Source organism: Orycteropus afer, unplaced genomic scaffold (assembly GCF_000298275.1).
Source record: "Orycteropus afer afer isolate SDZICR_OR568_19922 unplaced genomic scaffold, OryAfe1.0 scaffold00093, whole genome shotgun sequence".
Taxonomy (NCBI): Eukaryota; Metazoa; Chordata; class Mammalia; order Tubulidentata; family Orycteropodidae; genus Orycteropus; species Orycteropus afer.
The window spans coordinates 5,794,345-5,808,582 of NW_006921680.1; the positions used below are offsets into that span (position 1 = coordinate 5,794,345).

The following is a 14,238-nucleotide window of genomic DNA, read 5'->3' on the forward strand; positions in this document are numbered from 1 at the left end:
CCTTCCTTCCGAGGAGTGGCTGGTGGGTTTGAACCGCCAGCCTTCTGGTTAGCAGTCAAGTGCTTTAGCCACTATGCTACCAGAGCTCCTAAGCTTTGATAGAAAGCTTTAAAAATATTTGGTAACCATCTTCTGTTGATTCTATCCAGAGATAGACTGGATGGTATAAGACACAACCATAAATTGGTGTTTACCTGAATTACAACCCCTCCCAGAAGTTTTTCAGATTTTTATTTCCATGGAATGTATGTGTGTGTGTGTGTGTATGTAAGTGTGTAAAATCATAAAGAATCATCTGAAATGGGGTGAGATCCCATTCTTAATGCCTACAGTAATATATTGATTGGGACAAGAGAAAATTATTTGACAAATCCAAAAGAACTATTCCATTCTGCTGAAATAGTCAATATAGGAGCCAACAAATAAAACACATGCATGCATATCCATCTACATAGGTTATACAAACATATGAGATGTACTTCAGTATAGGATACATTTCTCATTTTTTTAAAATAATAATCCCCATTCTCATAATATAATCCATGTGTAAAAGTACAGAGAATTAAAATTCAAGTTACAAGTAACCCACAAAATCACACCAAAAAGTAATACAAAGATGGTCAAGAATGACTTTTATACATGAGAATTAGAATTTTGAGCCAGAAGAAGATTTAGGTGATCTTATGCCGTAGATCACCAGCATGAACTAACTGAAAGACACAAGTTTTCTTTCTTGGAGTTTGTGGTGAAAAGTAAATTAGAAATAGCAGAGTTGTTTTATGCATAGTTATCTAGCTCTAAAGTACAAGATGAATATAGACAGCAGAATAGGTAGGAAGGAAATGTCCTGGTTTAAAACATCCACCAATGTAATACTGGTTCACTTTATGTGCATTTCAAAATCTTTAAGTTGTCACAAAGCTTTTCATACAAATAGGGTTTCCCAGAGTAAAGTTCAGTTCCCTGGTTTTGATAAATTAAAGGCATAGAATTTTCCTAATCCCTATCTCTAGATCAAATGTTCTCTCTCCATGCATCTGTTTCAAATGTTAATAAAGTTTTCATTTCTTAAAGGTTCAAAATGACAGAACAAAATTCCCTCCTTTAAGATCACGACAATGACTTCTGTTTCTGTCTGCAGGTAGTAGAGGACATGCTAGAGGACGAGGAAGAAGAAGATGACAAAGATGACAAGGTAATTATCTTTCCCAGCACTTGGGTACCTGGGGATGGGGAAATGTAGACATGACACTGTTTTCACAGACAGTTAAAAAAGGAGTTGAAGTGTTTGAGTCCAGAAAATTGGACAGTGCTGTTTATCATCCTAACAATGCCACTACATGTTGCAAAGAGGGAGAGAAGGCTATAAATCCTTTTCGTTTTTGTCCAGAGCCGGGTCAAATATTTTTCTGCCAGGAACAAAAAATAATAATAATAATAATTCAGCTTGTCTGGAACTTGATAGCTCTCGTGAAGATAACGGCAGTGACAACTGTTTTTGAAGGGCAAAAATTTCTCCTATCTTGAGTATTACAAATTGGGCTACACTTTGAGAGGAGAGGGAAGTGAAAAACTAGCAGCAGCCTGTGTGAGTTTGAACATGGATATTGTCATCTGTAATTTCAAAAAAAGTTGTTTCAGCAAAAGGACACATATATGTGGAATGCTTCAGATGATGTTTAAATAATCCCGGTGTCCACAGTCATTGGCCAGCTATGGAATGGCCCTGTGGCACCTGGGTCTGCAAAGACCATTCGGAGAGGCTCACATTTCGATTGCTGGTTGACTTGAGGATGGTGACCACAGTAAATAACAGCTAGTTTCTGAGACTGTTTGGATTGGTTGTCCCCTGGGGAGAAGGAACACCATAGGAAAGAAATTAGAATGACCTTGCATCACTGCAGCAATGGCTAGGGTTGGAAGGACAGCTTTCTATGGCAGGAGGATCATCATGCTACCTTATCATTTCTCTGGGAATTTCTAGAGCAAAAATATAAAAAGCCCCAGAGTGGAATTGGGAAGACGGAGAGAGAGAATAGCATTAATTGTTTCCACATTGTTCAGCCTATAAAACTAGATTTTGACCTTCACCAGAATCTATCTGACTTCTGTTGTAGTAAAGCAAAGAAATTTTTGAAGAAAGGAGAAAAACAGTGCTTCTTAATTTATGCCCTTGACCTTTGATTCCAGTTGAGATGTACAGTTATATCCCAGTATAAGAATTTCTGTGCAGGAAGCAAGCATTAGAAATGTCTAAACACAAAAATTCACAGTGATTAGTTAACCTCCCAGATGATTTTTTTCATGACTGATATTCAGTGCTTGAAGGAAAATGGAAACACACACACACACACATTCCTTTCTAAGGCTATTTCAAACATTTTTAAATTGAGAGAGCTTTTATGTGAAATTTTTCTTCTGCACATCATTTAGTCATTAGCGACATCATCAAACATAAACTAACAAAATCTCCTTCTTGCAAAAACACATATGTGCTTGTTTTTAATGTTAAATAACATGAGCATACACTTCTGGCAATAAATGATATGATTTATTGTTAAGGTCAGTGGTAGAGCTGTAGAGAGCTTGTATTTTAACTCAACATGCCAGCTCTGAATCATCATTTCTCTGCTGATAAACACTGAGCTGCCATCCATTTATGGCCATTTTCCCTTGCTTGTTGCTGCTTTATTATTAAAGCCACCATAAAGATCCATTGCAGCAGCAGGCGTTTCCACAGAAATGTGAATACGTGGAAACCCTTAGTGAAGTCTAGTACTTCATTTCCTGGTTGAAGTCACTGGTATTTTTTTTTTTTTTTTTTTTTACCTGTTTGTAGATTCTCTGTACCACTAATCTCTCCTTTTTATGGTCATTTTTTAATAGCGAGGATGTTAGGAGTGGGGAACAAATAGACACGCCTTGTTAAGCACCTCACCAAAACATAGATGTCAAGTGGAACACACCAGGGTGGAAACAACACCAACTCTCTGGAGTGGCATCTATTGTAATGTAGTGTTCAGTTGTCTGAAATCGACACTCTGGTTCTAACACATTTTCAGATCTAGTTACCAAAGTTGATTGAAACTGAGCACTTAAATTACTGTGTGAATTCAACTCTATTCTTCTGTACCAGATGCCTACACACAGTGTGTTTTCCATATGAAAGGATTGTGGGCTGATTTTCATAAATCCAACCTTTTATTTGAGTGATATATAAGGAGGGTATTTTTATTCATATTGCAATTGATGGCATAAAAAGCATATCTGAATAAAAAAGAAGATGGCAAATGTAATAATTTACAATAGACTTTTAAGTGCTTGCATAATAGAGGAGAGAATCTTAAGAGTGGACGTCTTGAAATATAAAGTTTTTATTGTAAGAAATGGAAGTATGAGAGGATCCTTCAAGTTTCCATTTACCAGCTTCCGACTCTTGACTGGTTCTCACAGCAGTAAATGTTGTAAGTCTTGGCTACAGTGTGTCTGAGTGGGAGAAGGGTAATTTCCTACTTTGAAAAATTCATTGGTTCCTCTATTTAAAGTTTGCATATAGAGTCATGCGTAATGGAATTTCATGAGAAAACAAATGTGTTTTTTGCCATACGAGCAGGTACTGACCTCTAGCTCTCATTATTTCTCTGTTTTCTCATATGGTATAATAGTGGGGTCAGGTCAGTGGGTCCTCTTATAGGATAAAAGTAAAAAAGATTAATAAATGTGCCAAAGCCTCACTTTAATTGAACCTGAAGCATATGTTGCAAGTATGTAAAATATGTCCCAGATGTTTCACCAAGGTTAGTGTCTTGGCTCTCCCTGATTACCACAAGGCAGAGCTATTAGTCCTCTAACCTTTGGACTTGGGGGTAAATGGGGTATTACGTGGCACAGAACGAGAGCACCTGTTTTCCATTCAGCAAAGACCCCTGGCAGGCTTTGCCTAAGCTCATCCATATGTTTTCACTTAGCAGATTGTTGGGAGATTATGAAAAGTGTCTTTCTTTAGAACCAGCATTGATATTAGTCACTCACAATGAAAGGGCGAGTCATTGGCTACTTGACAAGGTCTGTGTGGGCATAAACTGAAGTCGTTTATTTCATTTGAGCTTGGAGTGTTTGCCCTCAGCATAATTATATAATGGCAAAGCCATTGGTATAAGAAGGTGGAGAAGATAAAGATTATAATTAGTTAAAATAAGAGTTTTGTGATAGCTTTTCATTAGTACTGACGTTAGCACCTCAAAAGACTTTGGTTAAAGTTGGTAAAACCTAAATCTTTGATGGGATTTGCCTGGGAGCCCGGATCTTGAAGTTTTTCAGATCATGATCTGTTAAGTATTTTTTCATAAGTTCTTCCCTTTATTAAAGTTGCTAATAATTATTCAGCTGAAGGTTCGTCATCTTCAGACTTACCCTCCATTCTAGGATCCATTGTTCAAATTTGCTTAAACTTAAAGCTAGGTGGCTTCTCTGTTCATCCAATTCCTTAGTTTTCACAAAGGCAGAGAATATGAGTTTTAAATGGTGAATTTAATCATGAATCACTGACCTGTTAATGTTTTCACTTAATCTGCATTATGTAGCAGCACTATATGCTGGAGATGACATTTTTCCTGAATTAAATGTTAGAAAGACATCATACTGCACTCTCAGTTCCCTTTGTTGTAGACCATTCTCTCAATCATCAACCACAAAGCCACAGTTTGATCTGATTTTTGACCTGACACCAAATCCGGCCTATGCGGTTAATAGCAAATAGGGCTTAGCTAAATTATCTTGGTGGGGTTATCAATAAGCCACATAATAGTGTTTTTCACCATGTTGGATATAATAATACAGTGTTCAATCTGCATAATCTAGACATCTAATTAATGAAGATCAGCTTTCATTTTGTAGCTTAAAATGTTTAGGCATGCTTCCCATGGTGCTTCCTACTCTTGTAATAAGATCCAGCTGCAATATCAGGAAGCAGAAGATAGAATGCAGGCTTTCCTCAGAAAAAGCATGAATTCAAATGCAAGGCATTCTAGTAATGTTTATTGATAAAAGATATTAAAATGTTCAGGCATTGTGCTTACATTGCTTCTCCTTTTTCTTCAACCACTATGTCAAGGTTACTGTGTTTCAAGATAACTAGATGCCATTGAATGAAACATATCTGAGGTACTTCAAAATACACAGACAGTTTGTTTTAATTCTTGAAATCTGTGTTTTCTGGTTTGTCCTCAAGCCCTAACTATGTGTATAATATACACAAGATGCATACATCTCTGCGTCTTAAGTCAACCATAAGGGGAGGGAGAGATTGCTGTGATTTTGATATGAGATACTATCTTAATCTAACAAAATGGCATTTTCCAGTTATATTGAAGGAAATAATTACATGGTGGAGAAATAGATCAGGGCTGAAGAAAGACAAAGAGGATATATAGAAACAATATTAAAAAAAACCCTAATCACATTTAACTGGAATACCACTGTATTCATTTATCAGTTTTCTATTGCATAACAAATAGTAGCAAATTTAGAATCTCAGAACAACACGAATTTATTAGCTCTTAGTTCAATAGGCTATTAAGTCTGGTGTTGCTCAACTAGGTTCTTTGCTCAGGATCTCACATTCAAGGCATTAGTCATTGAGTTCTGACCTAAAGGCTCTGAGGAAGAATCCACTTCCAAATCAGTTTGGGTGATTGGCAAAATTCAGTTTTTTGTGTTGTAGGATTGAAGCCCTTGTTTTCTCACTTTCTGTTACCTCCTAGCAGCCTTTCAGGCCCTTTTCACATAGCCTTCTCTATCTTTAAATTAACTAATGGAGAATCTCCCTTTTAGTGAATCATTCATACTACTCAAATCTATTTCTTCAGCAGAACCCAGTACCTTTTTAGGACTTACTGATTAGTTCAGGCCTACCTAAGATAATCTTCCTTTCTTAAAGTCAGCTGTGCCATGTAATATAATCTAATTGTGGCAGTAAATACTATCATATTCATAAATACACACATACATAAGAGGAGGGAAATTATATAGGATATGTGCACCAGGAATGGAAATTTGGGCAGCCTTCTTAGAATTCTGCCTACCAAAACCATCTAGACCTGCCTATGCTCTAGATAAAAGAATGGAACAATCTTTGTGTTCCTGTTCCTTCTACATATCTTTTGCTAGCCAAATGTATGGCTATTGTAAGATAGCCAAGCTATCTTACAATAACCAAATTAGGAAAGTCTGCTGGCTTAATTGTGTCCTTGAGGAGATTATAGGAAATACATCATGCAAGAGGTAGAAACTGATGTATGTTTTGCAATCATTTTATATCTCACTTGCTTATTATTTAATTCTGATCTAGGTGAGGATGGTTGAGCAGGAAGAAGATCCAGAGGAGCTGTTTCTTTTCCTTTATTGTCTTCTTCTCTGGAGAAGAGCAAATAAAATTACAAATAAAAATACAAAGGGAAAAGAATTCTTTCCTCTTTGGAAAACATGTTGATACTTAGACCTACTGAACTGACGACAGTTCCCTGATCGAGAGTCAGTAGAAAAACTCTACTTCATCCAGAACCATAGCATTAGAACTAGAATATATCCAAGAGATCATCTAGTTAAACCCCCTCATTTTAAAATGAAGATATTGGTTCAGCCATATTTGAGTTGCCAAAGTTGACATAAACAATAAGCAGCAGAACCACCTCCGAAAATGATCTTTATTTAGGTAGCACAGTAAAGGAACACACCTTCCACTCACTAAGGGTTATCCATTTTTAAGTTTCTGCTTCTCTTCACTGTTCTCCTAGATATTCAGCTTTTCCCTGTCACTCTAGCTAAGGAGTATATGGTAGGCAGAATAACAGTCCCCTAAAGATGTTCATGTTCCAGCCCCCAGAACCTGTGAGTATGTTCGTGGCAAAGGGGAATTAAGGGAACAGATGGAATTGAGGTTGCTATTCAGCTGACCTTAAGATGAGAAGAGCTCCCTGGATTATCCAGGTGGGTCCAAGGTAATCACAATATGGAAGACGGAGATAGAAGAGAAGGTCAGGTTGATGCCATGGGAGAACCCAGCTATTGCTGGCTTTGAAGATAGGAGAATAAGCCTATAAATGTGGGTAGTCTCTGGAAGTTGGAAAGGGCAAGGAAACAGTCTCCGCTAGAGCCTCCAGGAAAGAATGCAGCCTTGCTGTCATGCATTAAATTGTGTCCCCCAAAATATGTGTCACGTGGCGAGGCCATGATCCCAGTATTGTGTGGCTGTCTTCCAATCTGTGATCTGATGTAATTATCCTCCATTTTGTGATGTTTTGTGAATCCTAACCTCTATAATTTAATGAGGCAAGATCAGTGTGAAGTGTATCTTGAGTCACTGTCTTGCAAGAGGATGTGACTTACATCATACCCTTACTCAAGTTACAGCCTTAGATGAGACACATTCTTGCTTGAGTCACACCTTTTATTTTACAAGCAATAAAAGACAGAGAAGTGAAAAGAAGGACCAGGAAAACAAACAAACAAAAAAAGCAGAGCATGTGCACAGATGTTGAAAGGAGATAAGACCCTTGCCCTAAAGACAGCACCCTAAATTTAGACTTACAGCCTCCTGATGGCCAGTAGCACAGTGCCTAAGTCATTTGACTGCTAACCAGAAGGCTGGTTGGTTTGAACCACCAGTCACTTCTCTAAAGGAAGGTTGGGCAATCTACTTCTGTAGTGATACCACCTCAGAAACCCAAGGAGGGGTCACTGTGGGTCAGGGCCAACTGGACGGCAGTGAGTGAGAGTTTAGAACTGTGAGAAAATAAATTTGTGTTTGTTAAAGCCATCCATTTATGTGATTTCTGTTGTAGCAGCACAAGATAACTAAGGTAGTGCCAAAACCTTGAGTTTTGCCCAATGACCCATTTCAGATTTCTGAACGACAGGGTGATAAATTTGTCTTGTTTTCAGCCTCACAAAATTTATGGCAGGGCTTCAAACCAGTTCATTCCAGTTCAACCTTCCCATGAGAATTTGCTTTTCCACCCCAGATATACTGAATCAGAAACTATATTTTAACATCACCTGAGCATCTATAAGAATCACCTGAGGATCTTATTAAAGTGTAGATTCTAATTCACTATATCTGGGATGAAAATGCAAATTCTCAGTAGGGGATACAACCTGAACAAACTGGGTCAAAGTTCTGGTTTATAGTAACCTGTTATGATACCAATCAAAAACTAACACAGGTGCCTTCCAATTGCATGTTCTATACTTGTCCAAAAAAACATTAAAAATCAGAGAGGATTAATGTCCATCTCTAGTGCAGCTGTGTACAATTTTGTATTACTAATTGGTGGGTAGAGCAAAGAAAATGAACCAACAGAATGTGGAAATTATCAAACAATATGATTAAGATCACGTATAAGTAAAATTTTGCTGGAGATAATTCAAAAAGTAGTTGCAGCACTATGTCAACAGGTAACTGCCAGAAAGTCATGCCAGGTTCAAAAGAGAATGTGGAACAAGGGATATCATTACTAATGTCAATTGGATCTTGGCTGAAAACAGAGAACCCAGAAAGATGTTAACCTATGTTTTGTTGGCTATGAAAAGGTTCGACTGTGTAGATCATAATAAATTGTATATAACATTGTGAAGAATGGGTATTTCAGAACATTTAATTGTGCTCATGAGGAACCTGCATATGGACCCAAGAGGCAGCCATACAAACAGAACAAGGGGATACTGCATGGTTTAAAGTCAGGAAAGGTGTGTGTCAGTGTTGTATCCTTTCACCATACTTATTCAATTTGTATGCTGAGCAAATAATCCCAGAAGCTGGACTATATGAAGAGGAATATGGTATCAGAATTGGAGGAAGACTCAGTAACAACCTGTAACATGTAGATGTAACAATCTTGCTTTCAAAAAGCAAAGAAAACATGAAGCACTTCCTAATGAAGATCATAGACTACAGTCTTCAGTTTGGATTACACCTCAACATCAAGAAAACAAAAATCCTCATAATTGGATCAATAAGCAACATCATGATAAATGGAGGAAAGATTGAAGTTGTCAGGGATTTCATTTTACTTGGATCCACAATCAACGCCCATGGAAGTAGCAGTCAAGAAAGATCAACTCTGTCTTGGAAGAAGTACAGCCAGATGCTTCTTAGAAACAAGGATGGCAAAACTTCATCTCATATACTTTGGACATGTTATCAGGAGGGACCTGCCTCTGGAGAAAGACATCATGCTTGGTAAAGTAGAAGGGTGGGCAGCAAAAAAAGAGGAGAAGGCCCTCAATAAGATGGATTGACACAGTGGCGGCAACAATGGGCTCACCATAGCAATGACTGTGAGGATGTCCCAGGTCCGGACAGTGTTTCTTTCTGTTGTGCATAAAGTGGCTATGAGTTGGAACTGACTGGAGAGCAGCTTACAATAACAACAAGAGAGCAGCAAGACATGTTTAACTTCATTTTTCAGCATATTTTCACACCTCTCCACACTCACTCCATTCCTTAAAGCAATTCAACCCTACAAAGCTCCATGGCAGTGAATATTGGCCTTATTTAGGTATCAAACCCTTTGAGAATCTTAAGGAAATTATAGACTTCCTCCCCAGAAGAAGAAACTACACACACACACACACACACACACAAAACAAACACAGTTTTTCATGCATTTTTTGCAATGGAAATTGAATTATTTTACAGAAACTGTAAAATATCTTTATAAAGTCTTTTATCTCAGTTGCTCTCATTGCCTTCCTCTTTACATTAATGCTTATTTCCTCAAACACTTGAGAAACATGCAAATTTCACAAATAAATAAGAAAGAAATTTTAATTCAGCTCAAAATAGTTCAACCAGAAGGCTGTACTTTGTTTTGATATGAATTTATGGAGTAGTTGGTAACACAGTAATGTCTTATTATCTTGACATCCACTTAACTATGGCTTTTCTGTTTCATGGCAATAAGTGCTGAAAACACTGAATTGGCAAAGGGACCCAGTAACAAAATGGGAGCACCTGTGGCTTTCTTATAAGAGGGTTAGGCATACTGAGATTTCCTAGAATTCTCTAAAATCCTTTAAGTTGAATTCATACTATGTCAATGACGTGATTTGTTTTTTCAAAGTCTTTTTTAAAAAGGAGCTCTGGTGGAGCAGTGGCTAAGGCATCTGACTGTTAGTCAGAAGGTAGGAGGTTCAAACCCACCAGCCACTCTGAGGAAGGAAGATGGTCAATCTACTTCCATAAAGGTTTACTGCCTTAGAAACCCAGTGGGGGTTCCTATGAGTCCGAATCAACTCATGGTAGTGAGGCGTTTTTGTTTTTTGTTTTGTGTCATTTAAAAAAAGTAACGAATTAATTAATACCAAAAATCAAATACCTGTGTCATTGATGCTACATTGTTAAAAAAAAAAAAAAAAAAAAAGGATTAAATATTTACGGTCCATTTTCAGGTCATTGGGAACAGAGTTAAGTTTCAAAATGGTTGTCTCTTGTTTCCATCTGTCTGTGGGTTTCTCCCAGTAAACGAATTAGTGAGCTTGGTCACTATTCAGTGTGCAGAAGCACTTCTCCAGCCCTGAAATGTTTATTTAAATGTTTTCCTTAGAAATGCCCATCCAGAAAGGCAATTTGGTTAAAAGAATTTAAATAGAAAGGTTTACCTAGATTATTTGGCAAGAATATTTTTCAAGTAAAGCAAACTATGAATGAACTCTCTCCTGTTGAATTACTCTGAGAGTTGCAAACTTTGCCTCAGGAAAAAAAAAAAAAAAAGCAGAACTTATATTTGAAAGTTCAATCAAATGTTTCAAGAGAAGTCCTCTGGAAAGCTAGTTAACTTCTGTACTGCAGCAATGAACTTCCTATTCTACTTCCATTTCTTGACAAAACCTCTTGAAATAGCAGTGTGTCAGCCTGGCTTTCATGAGGTTGACAACGTTCATAGAAATAGACACGATTTTTTCAGGATCTCTGGCAGAGTCGTTGACACAGGCTGACACCACTGCATGTTGAGATGAGGAGCATGTTTTTTCACCAAAGCAGCAGAACCAGATGTGTTGCCAAGCATCACAGATGCTCCATCTGAGCCCAGAGTGTCAAGATTTTTATTCTGCCTGAAAATTTGTTTGGCAAAGAAATTCTTCACCATTTTAAAGACATTGACTCTGCAGATTCTAAAACGATTTCACAAATTAAGACTTCTTTCTTGATTGTAAGAACTTGCCAGCAGGATTTGGCTCTGTAAAGAGGATACCTATTTTCATTAAGTTACATGAAAAAAGGATATATTAAAGAAATATCAGAAATTCTTCAGTTGTTGACATCATGTGATAGGGGCACAGCTTCAGAAAAATGCATGTCTTCAAAATAATTTCAGTGGCATATGGGTTACTTTTCTTGGTGACATGATGAACTCATAAAAAATGAATCAATATATGTCCCCTTTTTGGAGGGAGGGGGACAAATCAAAATCAAGGTAAAGTCCAAGCCTTTAAAAATTCAAAAAAAGTAATGAATTAATTAATACCAAAAATCAAATACCTGTATCATTGATGCTACATCGTTAAAAAAAAGAAAAAAAAAAGAAAAATATCCACAATGTCTAATGGATTTCCAGAATAGACAGACATGAGGTATTCACTCAGTTTTATTGGTTTCATACTTTCATTGGGTGGAATCTTGCAATTTTTGTTTTCCTTCATACTCCATAATTAATAAGAGCTCCGGTAGCATGGTGCTTAAGGCACTTAACTACTAACCAGAAGGCTGGTAGTTCAAACCCACCAGCCACACCTTGGAAGGAAAGTTGGGCAATCTACTTCCATAGTGATACTGCCTCGGAAACCCAAGGAGGGGTCACTATGAGTCAGGTCCAACTCGACAGCATATAACAACAACAACAACTGCCATAATTAATATAAAACCAATATATAGGCAAACTTCCTGATACTATTTTTTCCTTTGACATTTTCCCACTTAAGCTAGACTCAAATAAAGATGGATAATTATATTCATCTTTATTTGGATAAAGGTGGCAGGGTGTGTTTTCTGAGATTCCTATCAACAGGAAACTATTCTAGAGATCCTAAACCAGTAGTGAGGAGGAGCGTGGTAGTGATGATGTCACCTTTTTTTCCAATAATATCTGTAATAGGTTGCATTATATTTTAAATATACTTCCTTGTCTCATTGTTGAAAGGAGCTCTGGTGGTGTAGTATTTAAGGCATTTGGCTGATAACCAAAGTTAGTGGTTTGAACCCAGCAGCTGCTCTGCAGAAAAAAGATTAGGTGGTCTGCTTCTCTGGAGATTTACAGCCTTAGAACCCATTGGGGGGTCTCTATGAGTCGGAATTGACTTGATATCAGTGAGTGTGTTTTCCTTTCCTTTCTTTTTTTTTTTTTTTTTAGTCCCATTGTTATCAGAGTAGGCCACATGACTCACTTTGGTTGGCACATGACGCTCATCTATTTTCCTTCTGCAGCAAGGCTAGAAAAGTCCACTTAGGAGCTACTTCTTCAACCTGGGTCTTAGAATAAAGAAGAAATGGAGCAATCCTCTAATGGGCATGTAGTATGAACAAGAAATAAACATTTGTCTTTATAAGCCTCTAAGATTTTGAACTCTTCATTACTGCACCCTAACCTAATGTCAGCTGATAGCATCCATGCCTTACCACTCTGAGTGAATCAATGCCATAGAATTATAATTTGGTGTAAAACATGATTTTTTCATTTACAGAAGTAATCATAGTCCCAGAAAGGAAGTTTTAAAAAATATATTTTCTTCCTAAATTTACAGACCTATCCACCATGAAGCTCAATCTCAGACGTAAAACTGTTTTGCTCATGTGTCTCTGATTGAGAAGTGAGACTTTCATTCAATAAACATATTGAGAGGCAAACTATGGGGTAGACAAATAAGATACAATATGGACTTTTCATGAGTGACTATACCAATAATTATAATATAATGAGAAAAATGTTATAATAAAGTTATGGACAGAGTTTTGTGGGAAAACAAGAGAATGACTAACTTCACAGAAGTGTCATTGAATGTTGCACAAAGGACATTTAGTTTGGGTTTTTAAGGATGGAGGAGAATGTACCAGAAGCATTTATAAAATCAAGAGGTGTTAGTATCATAGGAGTATTACAGGCAGGAGGGAAGAAGAAGGAAATTACACTGGAAAGGTCAATTTAAGATTGTGAAGGATTTGGCTGTCATCTAACAAGGCTGAATTTACTCTCCATGCAATGAAGAATCAACAGAAGTTTAAGAGCAAAGAATTGTTATGGTGAAATGTATGCTTTAGGAAGAGAACTTTGGATGAAATAAGAAGAAAATGAGACTCGAGGTAGGAAAACATGCTAGGAAGTACTGTAATAGACCTAGTTTTTTTTTTTTTTTTTTTTTAAATTGGCATTTTAAAATTAAAAATAATAGTGGGAGTGGAAATTTTTTAAAAAATGAGAGATAGTTTCATAGGAACAGTAATATCATTGAAAAAAATATATGTTGAAGTTACTGTTTGCTATGTGCCATTGAGTTGGCCCTGACTCAGCGACCCCTCCTTGGGTTTCCGAGGTGGTATCACTATGGAAGTAGATTGCCCAACTTTCCTTCCAAGGAGTGGCTGGTGGGTTTGAACCACCAGCCTTCTGGTCAGTGGTCAAGTGCCTTAGGCACTATGCTACCAGAGCTCCAATATGTTGAAGAGAGTAAAGGAAAATTTAGAGATGTGGATGACAGTGAGATGTCCGGCTAAGGGAGGCTTTACTCATGTAGCACTTCACACAATTCAAAGCATTTCATTTCATTTATTACCTTATTTAATATTCACAATAACTCTGTATGCTGACACTTAAAGCATGATCCTCAGGCCTCAGTATCACGACGATTTACTTGGCTAGTGGAGAAATGACTACAACTAGAAACCAGATAATGTGACCAATATAGAGAAGTAGTTGAGTCTGGAGACAAGATCACTTGTCTAGTAGCAAAGAAACTAAGACTAGAAATTAAGTAACTTGTCTGGTGGTGAAGAAAGTGAGATCAGAAAACAAATTCTCTAATTTTCCTTCCCAAACATGTTGAAGCAAAGCCTGTTGAACTACCCAGAGAAAATAACTAAGCCACTTGGAATGCAATTTGGCAATAGCCATTGCCTGTTCTACTCACAGTATAGACATTGTTCCATATGCCCTCCTAATACTCTTTGCCCAGACTTCCTCTGGACAC

The 14,238-nt window shown here is 37.2% G+C and overlaps 1 protein-coding gene across 1 annotated transcript in view; it reads left to right on the top strand.

The window, feature by feature from the left end:
• The window catches only part of MCTP1 (multiple C2 and transmembrane domain containing 1), an 894,856-nt gene that overhangs the window by 810,076 nt on the left and 70,542 nt on the right, over positions 1-14,238 (top strand). The window contains exon 19 of the mRNA XM_042781174.1: positions 1,142-1,195. Within this exon, the coding sequence (XP_042637108.1) occupies positions 1,142-1,195 (54 nt within the window). The remainder of the gene's footprint in view (positions 1-1,141; positions 1,196-14,238) is intronic.